Raw genomic sequence first — 9,612 nt, forward strand, 5'->3', positions numbered from 1 at the left:
TATTTAAAGAACGATTAACATAAAATATAGAAATCTTAATGACAGTCGATAATCGAATAAAAAGATGTATAATTAATTAAAAAATTTGATATATATTTAATAATTTTTTAATTAATTACATATATTTAATTAATTATACATCTACTTTCTTTTGCTCTATTACCAGTCGTTATTAGGATTTTTGTATTGCTGTGCAAACATTCGAGAGTTATTATATTTATTGTTTATACAATATAGATTTGTGTATCGTGATAATATTATAGAAACTGGGACTCCTATGCGGATCTGAAACATTCATTGTTTAATTTTTTAAGTCATCAGGGATTTGCATTAAACAAAGCAGATTATTAAAAGAACAAAGAAAAATAAAGTTTAAACTAGGGCAATAAAAAATCCTTTCTAGATAGACAGATGATAATGATATAACAATTTGTATTAAATTTTTTAATTGTAGACAATTAGTAATGACGTAACATATATTGTAAGTAACATTGAATATTTAATTTTTATATACTGAAAAATGATCAGATACATAGTTGAATCTATCGTCTATCGATGTATACATGTAAAGTGATTTAATTTTAATATATAATTATGTTTAATATTTAATATATAATTATATTTAATTATAATTGTATTTAATATTTAATATATAATTATAAATATAATATATAATGTATTGTTATCTTGAGGAGATTTTTATGCTCTTTTATCAATTTATTTTGACTTCGTTTTGAAAGCCGTTATTTAAAGATAAATCATATAATTGGATATTTCGATGAAATGATGAATCATTTAAATAAAAAAAAAAATTTTATTTCAACTTGTTAATTTATTTTATATTATCTTATATTATTTTCATGTTTTAAAATTACCGCTATGTATTTTCAGATAATTGGCGACACTCTTTTTATCTACTCTAACGCAATATATCGCTAATAGCGCTTCACAAGCACAGGCTGTATCTATCGATGTGACTTCAAGTATAATATAATTACACTTTATACGTAAACAGTTATTGCTATCAGTATGCACGACACGATACCAAACAATTCTCATGATGATACGTGTGATATTAAGTGCAAAGAAGAAATTATTACGAAAAGAGAAACACAAAAAACGGATATCCTGTGGTTTACGGTCTTTTACTTATTGATGATGCATACCATTGGATTTTATGGTTTAATCACGTTCAACTACTTTGAAAATTTAAGGACAACTTTGTGGTGTAAGTTTGTGTAAAAAATATTTAAAAATTTGAATTTTATTTTGTAATTTTTTGTTGTAAACTAATTATTTAAGAATAGAGCAAGACTTTTCTTACAATAAATGTTTCTAAATAAAATACATTGAACATTTGAAGATCATACTTTGAAAAAATAATCATGATTGTGTAATGTAATTTAAAACACATCGAAGAGATATATTTTCTGCCAAAAATTATATAATATTGAAATTAAAACTGGCGAAATAGCCATGTTCGATTTTATAATTATCAACTATAATTATTATAATTAATGTTATATTACATATGAACTAAAATTTTTTTTTATATTTTCAGTACTAATTTTGTATAACCTAGGATGCATCGGTGTAACTGCTGGTGCTCATAGATTTTGGTCTCATCGATCATACAACGCTAATCTACCGCTCAGGCTCATCCTTTTTGTTTGTTACTGTTCGAGCGGAGGGGTAATAATCAAAAAAGTTTATTTATTACGTAAACCGAATACAATTTATTACGAAAATCTAATTCAATAACATTTTCAATTTGCATTTCAAATTAAAGTCAATTCAATTATTATGCATATAAAGAGCATTTTTTATTCGAATATTGAGTCAAAGATATTACATAATAACTGGGAAATTCATGCAGTTTTAATTTAGAGATCTATTTATAAGATTTTTATAAGATTTTTGTAAGATTGACTATTTTCTAAAGACACATCCCGGCTTTACTGATCAGACGATTGGCTTCAATGAGAACAGGCCTTAATGCTACATTTCTTTATATATATAGGTCTCTATTTTTAGTTGGGTACGAATTCATCGTGTACATCACAAATACGTCGACACAGATTTAGATCCTCACAATAGCCGACGCGGCTTTTTCTTTTGCCACATAGGTTGGATTCTAAGAAGACTCAGGCCTGAAATCATTCAAAAGTTACGTGAGACTGATATGAGGGACATTTTGGCAGACCCAATCATCGCTTTTCATAAAAAGTTAATTGAATATTTACATACAATTCACATTACATATTTATTTATATTCTATCAGCGCAATTTTCCAACAATAAATATTAATGCAGTTAATTTTTTGTTAGCAGATATGTTACTTTGGTGAACGTGATATTCTCTTATGTCTTGCCCACACTAATACCAGTTTACTTCTGGGGTGAGACATGGAACAGATCCTTTATTTCACAAGTAGCTCGAGTGATGCTGGTGTTACATGCAAGTTTTTCCATAAACAGTTTTGCTCACATGTGGGGTACCAAGCCATACAATAAGTGAGTTCTTTTGAATGGATTTACGATAATATTATTAATATTCAATATCGCTTATGAATGTTTAAGGCACAAGAACGATTTTTCCGACAGATTATTAAGTGTAAAATCGCTCATCGATTTTATTGTTTTCGCGAGGATTTTTTAAAGAAATGTTGAGAATCGTAAAATATTTTTCAATTGATCCGAGACACAATATTTAATAGATAAAATCTATTCTCATTTATTATATTATCACAATTTTGTTCTAATTTCTAGAAATATACGACCAACAGAGAATATGAGCGTGAGTGTAGTTTGTAGTGGCGAAGGATTTCATAATTATCATCACACATTTCCTTGGGACTATCGTGCATCCGAGTTTAATTGGTATATTTTCAATCACTCGTCGTTTTTCATCGACATGTTCGCGAAGATCGGATGGGCCTACAATCTCAAGAAACCGTCCCCTGAGCTTGTGAAACGAGTTGCTGCCGATAAGGGCGATGGTTCCCGTGCCAAATGGGACGAAATCCCAATGTGCGATTGAAGTGCCAAAGATTAAAATGCAACATACAGGTAGAATAAAATAAATTTAATTCATTAAATTACAATCTTATTTCATTAGCAAAAACTTGTTTACACTTTCACATTTACGAGATTAGTAAAAATACGTGAAAACATATGAAGTATAAACTAGAAAAAACGATGTGATTTGCAAAACATATAAATAATAAATTAAAATACTATAAAAAATATTAATAATTATAATAAGAAGTGTAAGCTTCTTGGAAAATTAATTTTTCCAAAAAATTAATTAAAATGAGTTAAAAACAATATTACTGTTAAATTGAATTCTAATAATAAGTTGTATTTTAATTTCTAATGAACTTTTAGATAATAATTGATGTATCTATTAAAGTTGTATTGGAATTTAGCATTCTTACAAAAGTAAATATATAATAGCGAAAATTCCTATAAGTGATAACTATTACATATTTTTAAAGATTCTATTGCAATCAAGATTATTATTTGCAAAATATTTTGCAAACAATTATAAGATTAACAAAATATGTTAAAAATTATATAAATATTTGCAATGTGTTAAAACTGTAAGAATTTAGTGTTCACGCTTGTTGTAAGCGTTCTGCGACGATACCCAGCGGCGATAATTTTTACCTAGTACAAATAAGTCGACATATGCGCTATTCCAATTTCCATCGGAATAAAATCAGAGTACACGTTGTTTTGCCACGGTATTTCGTGTGTTTCCTCGTAAACAGATAATTGTTAGCGATGTAAAGACCGTTGATTATATTTGCACAAAACTAAAAATTATTATATAAATATAAATGAAAGTTGTGGAAATATATATAAATTATACATGCGAAAAAATTATGTTGTAATAAAAGCATCGTACATGTTACAGTCGTTTAGAAAAGTTTAGAAAAGTTAGTAATTTCAAAAATTGCTTTCTTTACACAAGAGTTATGTATAATGTATAAACCGTGCAAAGAATCGTTTTTTACTACTCTATCAGTGCATGTGTAATATCTCATTCGAATCACTTTTATTCTCTCGCTAAAGTATATTTATCTTGTTTGTTCTTTAATAAATAAATGAGAGAATGCTATTTTCAATTTTTATTACGCACTGTTTTCAGACATTAATTGTGTTTCAATTATTGCAATTAGGAAATAAATATTTTTGCTTTAGTAAATAACAAAAAAATATTAAATAATTTTCAACACATACACTAACACTTTTCATTCTTAATAAGAGTGAATTTATTAACATAATTTTTATATTGTTTGAGTTTTTGCAAATTTTTATGAAAATTTATACTATACACTTAAAGATTAAAATTTTGTATTTTAATTTTTTGAAAATTATCAATCTATTGCAATAAGAAAAAAGCTTAAGTTCTCTTAAAATAATATTTATTTTGTTATTTGACAAAATTCATAATAAAATATAATGTATATTTTATTTATATGTTACATATAATACATTTAAGAAGTAATTAAAAATCATGTATATATATATATATATATAAAATTATAAATATAAATAGTATACCATTCTTATGCGAATAGATAGATGCAAATTATAAATGTTGACTTTAAATAAAATTACATAGATATTCGATAAAATTGATATATGCGGGATATCTAATATATTATTCTTAAGAAAAATTTTATTATCAATTTTATTATCAAATTTTATTATCAATTTTACAAGAATTCGTTATAATTGCTAATTATATAAATTATATAAATTAAGTAAAATTAAACAAAGATTTTAATTGAAAATTGCGTTACTTTAATTGTGCGGTAGATCTTACTTTATTAATTATCTTTTTGCTTTCAAAAAAATTTATTTTCATAACAATTTAGATAATAATATAACATAGGATCGCAATATAATTATTTCTCGATTTTATTATAAAAGAGATTTTATGAAAGAAGTTCTGACAGTCAATATAGATTTGACCAATAAAAAATCCGAAATGATAAAACCAAGTGTTTTCAAAATTAAAACTGATGTAATATGATTTATTTATTCTCTAAGTCTTTCTATTGCACGCTATTGGCATTTGTGGTTTACTTTCAACTACTGAGAACATTTACAATATGGAGTGAGGATTTTTATACTTTTTTGTATATAAGGGAATTTAAAGAAGAAATGTGCAAAATTTATCAACTATTTTATCAACTCATTATCAACTATTTTAATGTATCAGTCCTTTTCATAAAATCAAATTTTCAATGTAAATTTCAAAATAGTTAGTTAATAATTTTTTCCAATCACATCTTTTTCTTATACTGCCAAAAATTCATAAAATTACCAATTTATAGTTTAAATTACTAAAGGTAATTTGATAGTAAATTATTTTATCGATAAATAATTATTTTATTTTTTATATATACACGATGTGAAGAAAAAATACTGGGACTAAAATATTCCAAAAATTATAAATTTCATAGAAAACTGTTTCAGATGAAAATGGTAGGAAAGAGCATTATCAATCGGTTTTATCAGTTGATTTGGGTCACCAGATCAAATCAAGAATACATCGATTTCTTTTTAAATAAAAATTCCCGTTTTTCATTGCATATTTTTATAGCTTATCTCAAGAGCTCTTCAAAACACTTTAACAAAATATTTCTTTATTAAATACTTTTTGAGTTACAATATATAAGGTTTGAAAGTTATAGTATCGCTGTCGTTAGAGAGAGCTTTATCTAAGTTCAACTATTGATTAAAATCTTTTAAATGTTTATGACCTTAATAACATTTGTCAAGATCAAGAGCTTTGGAGATTATTCCTCTTATTTTTATTTTTACACTAAAATATGCATATTTTGAATAATTAAATATAAAATATAAAATATAACACCAAATATAAAATATAACACCGGTTATATGTATTGGATTGTTCGGAAAGTTCATGCCGCAAAAAATTTAAATTTAATAAATATATACTAAAATTCAAATCTTCTGCGTTTCAATTTTCCAAATCGGCACGAACTTTCCGGACAACCCAATATATATACATATATCCGATTTTTTTTATTATTCGATTTTGAGTCACATTAGATCGGATAATCGAGGTTCTACTGTATATAACAATTTACAATTTTTATTAAGATAATTATATTTAAAAAAAAGAAACAATTTTTTAAATTACCTGGATATTTTTGATCAAAATCCGATATATACATGTCTTGTCTGATTTTGTTTTACTTACAATTATTGAATTCCGATCTCGATACTTCGGACAACATAGGATGAGCCCCGTCAGCTTTATTTAATACAATATTTTTTGTATTTTGAGATTCACGGATGGATATTTAAAATCATATAGACTTGTCCTAATTTCGCACAAATATTGATAAAAATGATAGTATGTAATTAAATGTGTTATTTCTGACGATCTATGGGAATATATAATGGAAATTGTGATACCCTTCTCCTATTGTCAGAAAATTAAAATTTTTTGATGATTTATGTTTCTGAAAACAAGAACTATATTCATTCCTGCTATAATTATGTCAAAAGTTATTGGGTCCAATAAGAATGCATCCATTTTCTTACGAATATGTTAACTCCTAAATATCTTTTTGATATGGCATATTCGGATTTTCTTCTGCTGTTTTTTCAATGCTTATCACTTTTTTTATTACTAAACCGGTATTATACTTTAATAAACTGTTATCATTTTGGCGGCTCCTAGATACAAATATAATATTAGAAATCTTTAACTCATTACATGTCGGCAATTTACTATGGAGATCGGTATTAAGAGAAAATTAAGTTTTTTGGACACTATAATTATAATTGATAACCATAAGGTTTATTTTTGACAGATACAAGAAGGTCATCTGTTCGGGCAGATTTCTTAATTTTCACTCATATCATCTTTTACGTCGCAAAAAGGATGTTATCTTTCGTTGATAAAATAATTAAATTGTCTCATCCTCATTTCCATAAAAAACATTTAGTTGATGCTATTGATATTTTTCTAAATAATAGCTATTCTCTTTCTTTCATTTTTTCAACAATTGAAAAAAGATTAAAATACCACACATAGAACAATAATAGAAAACATAATATCCATGTTAAAGAGAAATTCTTTACAGTTTTATATACAAACTCTATCTCTAAAAAAATTTTTTACCTAGTATATAAATTTAATTGTAACTATCATATTCAATCTCAAATACATTAAAAAGCCTTATAACTAGAGGTCAAGATAGACTAAATCATTTAGCTAATCACAATGTTGTATAAAATTATAAAATTTCTTGTGATAACTATGAAGCTAGTTATGTATGTACAAACCAAAAGAAAATTAAAAAAAGCCTAATGAACATATTTCGGAAATTAATAAAAAGACTGGTTCTCCATCGGTGATTACTGACTATCATATTAACCATAATTTTAATTGGAAAGATGTTAGATAAGGAACCGTCGTACAATAAAAGATTGATCTCCGAAATGATTTACATTAAAAAACAAAAATTAGGACATAAACAAAATGCAAACATTCTTATCTAATTTTTATCTTATTATTACCTAATTCTTAGCTTTCTTCTCCTTCTTAATCTTTTTTTCCCTTTCTTTTTCTTTTGTTCCCTTCCTCTCTCTATTCCCCTTCCAATCTCATCCCCTCTTTTAATAAGATAATATAAAGCAACAGAATGTCGCTCACACTTGATAATACAATATCAGCAATTTGACTGGTTTTTATTTCTGATCGCATTTATTTCTTGTGAATTAAATAAACTCATTGTTTCAATTACTGATTATATCCTGGTTTATCAATCACCACCAAAGTTGAGGTATATGTACAATAATTTTATTTATTAACACATACTTTAATATAGTTGTCTATTAAAATAAGAATTGTATATACTAATAATTTTGAACATAACGATTATTTATTCATCGTTACTTTAATTTTTATAATCTATTTTATTAAATTTGATAACAGAATGTGTGCTGGTACATTTTTAATGACTCATATTTGATATTTGATGAGAAAAAGTTCGTGGTGATTTTTTAGTAAAATTAAAGTGTTTTTCTTAGAGTATCTTGAAATCAATTTATTTAAACCAAATATGCTCCATTATTTTTTATAATATTTTGCCATTTTTGGGGCAAAGCCATAATTCCATCGCGATAGAACTTCTGTGGTTTCTGATCGAAAAACTGCTTCAAGTGATTTTCACAGGCCTCTTTTGAAGCTAACTTTACACCATTAAGAGAATTCTGCAGAGACCTAAACAAATGATAGTCTGAGGGTGCTACGTCAGGACTATACGGTGGATTAAAACTTCCCAGCCAAGCTCTCGCAATTTTTACCGAGTCAAAGATGTGTGTAGTCGAGCGTTGTCGTGATGGAAGACGACACCTATTAATTAATTCCGCTTCCTCTCAATTGCTTGTTGTAATTTCTGCAGTTGTTCACAGTAGAATTCGGAATTAATTGTTTGATTGGACGATAACAGCTCATAGTGAACGATTCCTTTCCAGTCCTACCACACACACAACATCACCTTCTTCCTCGTCAATCAAAATGTAGCGAATTTTTTCCTTATTTATTCCCATTTTCCCATTTTCAAAATAAAATTACTTTTGACTTAATTCCACTTCACCGATTTCAATCTTTTTTGGCTCAAAACAAAGGTTAAAATGTCACCTTTTAAACGCACGTCTAGTATTGTCGATGTGATTAGTAGTTGCCGAGCATTTAATACCATCTAGTGAGAAAAACGCCATGAACTTTTTCCCATACCCAATATATATATATAATGTGTATAATATGTAATCTATATATTATATTATATAATAAAAGAATTATAAAAAATATATATATATTATATAATAGTAAGTTTCAAAATAATTTTACTACTTTTTAAAAATATCAGATAATTTTATGTATTAGGTGTAATAAAAAGAAATCCATTATTTTTTCATGAAATTGAATGGAAAAATAATGGATTTCTTTTTACTACATCTAATATCTGCACGATAGCAATTCATATTCGTATGAAGCTAAAAAATTAATATGTAAATATATGGAAATTGTGGAAAAATAGATAAATTACATACATACATAAAATGATCGATCTTTTTGTAATGGTATTAAAATTTGGAGAATATAATATGCGATATATCAATGCGGAAAAATTACATTATGACAAAAGCATTGTGAATGTCATAGTCGTTTTAGAAAAAATAGTGATTTGAAAAATTGTCTTTTTTTGCACATGAGAATATAATATATACTGCGTGAATCAGAATAATTGAACCAGTTTTTTACCCTACAAAAAAATTATTGATCTCACATTTAATTTTCAACTTAGCAACACAGATTAGATGCATGAATACATCATTTTAATATGTCTTGTAACAATTTTTACAATTCAACGTGCCTGTTTTCGTTCTCAAATCACTAGCACGATGTATTATCCATGCAACCAATCTGTATTGTTAATTCGATAATTAGGTGTAATCGATAATTTTAATACAAACTAGAAAAATGTCTATACCGATTAAAGCTGGATCTGAAATGCTTAAATAATTCAATGTGAATTAAATACAGATACATAGATAT

The 9,612-nt window shown here is 26.1% G+C and overlaps 1 protein-coding gene across 1 annotated transcript; it reads left to right on the plus strand.

Moving 5' to 3' along the window:
• Positions 1 to 1,029: 1,029 nt before the first annotated feature.
• LOC105625987 (acyl-CoA Delta(11) desaturase-like) lies at positions 1,030 to 3,039 on the plus strand. The gene is made up of 5 exons (XM_012207295.1): positions 1,030 to 1,228; positions 1,562 to 1,692; positions 2,021 to 2,226; positions 2,328 to 2,513; positions 2,769 to 3,039. The coding sequence occupies exons 1-5, from the start codon at positions 1,030 to 1,032 to the stop codon at positions 3,037 to 3,039; spliced, it is 993 nt and encodes a 330-aa protein (XP_012062685.1).
• The last annotated feature ends 6,573 nt before the right edge of the window (positions 3,040 to 9,612 follow it).

The sequence above is a fragment of the Atta cephalotes genome (assembly GCF_000143395.1).
Source record: "Atta cephalotes unplaced genomic scaffold scaffold00004, whole genome shotgun sequence".
NCBI lineage: Eukaryota > Metazoa > Arthropoda > Insecta > Hymenoptera > Formicidae > Atta > Atta cephalotes.

Excerpts from the sequence above, each read along its gene's own strand:
- LOC105625987 (XM_012207295.1), top strand. The coding sequence starts at position 1,030 with ATGCACGACACGATACCAAACAATTCTCATGATGATACGTGTGATATT. Across the intron at positions 1,229-1,561 it reads TTTAAGGACAACTTTGTGGT|TACTAATTTTGTATAACCTA; the intron begins GTAAGTTTGTGT and ends TTATATTTTCAG. Across the intron at positions 2,227-2,327 it reads ATCATCGCTTTTCATAAAAA|CAGATATGTTACTTTGGTGA; the intron begins GTTAATTGAATA and ends ATTTTTTGTTAG.